The sequence below is a fragment of the Salvelinus alpinus genome, chromosome 24 (genome assembly GCF_045679555.1).
Source record: "Salvelinus alpinus chromosome 24, SLU_Salpinus.1, whole genome shotgun sequence".
Lineage (NCBI taxonomy): Eukaryota > Metazoa > Chordata > Actinopteri > Salmoniformes > Salmonidae > Salvelinus > Salvelinus alpinus.
The window spans coordinates 10,581,676-10,584,128 of record NC_092109.1 but is presented as its reverse complement, the minus strand read 5'-3'; the positions used below and the strand labels follow the sequence as shown (position 1 = coordinate 10,584,128).

Below are 2,453 nucleotides of genomic sequence, written 5' to 3'. Positions count from 1 at the left end.
CCTTGTTGTGGTCTTTAGTATGTTAACTGTGGTTGATCGGTTCTGGCAATTCTACGCACAGAAAGTGTATGTTAAAGCTACACATGTGTTATATCGCATCCCGGAAGACAACATTGTGAAATTATTCCCGGAGCTTGGGATTCCGCCAGCGACCTACTATTGAAAGTTATAGAGCATAAATTGGGGCGTCTCTCTCGCTCTCTCTCTCTCTCCTCCCTCTCTCAATTCAATTGAAGGGCTTTATTGTCATGGGAAACATATGTTTACACTGCCAAAGCAAGTGAAGTAGATAATAAACAGAAGAGAAATAAACAATAAAAATGTATTGTAAACATTACACTCACAAAAGTTCCAAAAGAATAAAGACATTTCAAATGCCATATGTTCAAATAGTTAAAAGTACAAAAGGGAAGATAAATAAACATAAATATGGGTTGCATTTACAATGGTGTTTGTTCTTAACTTTTCTTGTGGCAACAGATCACACATATTGCTTCTGTGATGGAACACTGGGATTTCACCGAATAGATGTGGGAGTTTATCGATATTGGGTTTGTTTTCGAATTCTTTGTGGGTCTGTGTAATCTGAGGGAAATGTGTCTCTCTAATATGGTCATACGTTTGGCAGGATGTTTGGTTGTGCAGCTCAGTTTCCACCTCTCTCAGTGTTTTCTGATACGGGGCGGTATCAACATTGGGGTGTAGGACGTGGGTGCCCCTCCTCTTGCTGGTGACAGTTAATAGTAGCGGGTGTGAGAAGGATTTGAACTTGCAACCAAGGCAGAGTGGAGGAGACTCCTAGCTGATGTCCGAGCAGACTGAGCTCTGAAGAGAGAGGAAAATAGAGCGCTATAACAGCTGGGTCCAAAACATCTGTGCGCTAATCTACTCTTCTGGACCTGGTTCTGGGACTGGAACCCGGGCTCTTTGGAAACTAGATCAAATACTTACTTTATGGATATCAGGACCCAAGGTATGATATTATAAATGTTCATTGAATTGCTTTTTTTAATGTAGGCATATTGTATTTTTATCATATACTAAGGTTTGTCTTATTATAACTTTCAAACAAACTGCGGTTTACTCCGTCGCTTAGCCAACGAGTCGATTTGCAGTTTCACATCGATATCTGCTCATTGATATGTTTGACGCTTTGCTTGCTGTGATTTATCACCAGAGAGATGTCCGCGTTATGGTGGACAGGTTGATTTATGTTCTCGCACTGATAGAGGACAGCTGATCACAAATAACCTTGTCAGCACAGCTGCTGAGGCTGAGTGCGAGGCGAGCGAGTTTATCAGTTCAACTTCGGGGACGCCTCCGAGTGGCGCGCGTCACAGGCAGCTGTCCAGTTGCGCGCGGTAACGTCTGTAGTGAAGTTGTCCCCAGTTTCAGCCAGGTGTGTGTCTTAATCCCGTGTCCACGGAGCTGCTGGACTGATGTTGTCCCTGCTTGTCAAAGCGGTTGTCACAGTGTGCCATTTCATTGATTGTTCCAATGCTACTCTCTTAAATCAAAGCAGCGCCCCACCATTTTTTATTTATAACATATTTCATGGAATTTTAACTCATTTTGCCATTGGGCACAGATGCTGTTTTAAAGCGAATTTCCTGCAATTATACCCATTTTGCCATGAGGTGGAGATACATTTTTACAGTTTTAAAGTTAATTGCCTGTAATTCTACACACAACTTATGCCATGTTAATGATATTTGAGTGAGAGTGACTAACAAAATCAATGGGGGCCCTCTGGAGGTCAGGGCCCCTGGGCACGTATCCTGCATAGTCATATTTGGCCCTGATTACTACAAGTTTAAGTAACTGCCTAGACTAACTTACCAAGCAAAAAATTGTTAGCTGACGTGGCTAATTGAGTAACTCAGTGACTGACAGCACAAGAGAAAAACTGCTGATGCACAACCAAATGTTTAACTTACACCTTGTGTATTCTACTATTCGAACTAAACAGTGAGTTGAGATCCCGACTGAGTTCCTTAAAAAAATTATATATATATTTTGTTTTGGGTCGGGGCCCCCTAGTGGCCAGGGGTCGAAGCAAATGCTTATGTCGCTTATGTCTGGAACCTGCCCTGACTGGCTCCCTAGCTCTGTGTTTGTGTTTTACTTAATCATTTCATTGTCGTACTGAAGTGAAGTAGGTTGAAGCAAGTTTAGCATGTAGGGATTTCAACACTGAAAGCCTAAGCAACAAGAACCATGTCTACTGTTGTGGCAGAATTGGGGTGAGCAGTTGTAACTTCTCAAGCATTTTGCTCTGTTCATCTGTGATGTCAAGGCCTTTCATAGACTCCTGTTATGTCTGCACCCTAACACAAGGCCATTGTGTTCTGGAACGGTTGCTTGTATAAAATAACTGTTGTTTAACAATATGATTGTATTATCACCTCCCACTATATAAGGGACCTGGAACCATTTACTTTTGGAGCCCCTTC

The 2,453-nt window shown here is 42.1% G+C and overlaps 1 protein-coding gene across 4 annotated transcripts in view; it reads left to right on the top strand.

The window, feature by feature from the left end:
* Positions 1–763: 763 nt before the first annotated feature.
* The window catches only part of LOC139552123 (neurocan core protein-like), a 43,898-nt gene continuing 42,208 nt past the window's right edge, over positions 764–2,453 (top strand). For all 4 annotated transcript variants that reach the window (XM_071363545.1, XM_071363546.1, XM_071363547.1 and 1 more), the window contains exon 1: positions 764–973. In XM_071363545.1, the coding sequence (XP_071219646.1) occupies positions 955–973 (19 nt within the window). In that variant the 5' untranslated portion in view covers positions 764–954. The remainder of the gene's footprint in view (positions 974–2,453) is intronic.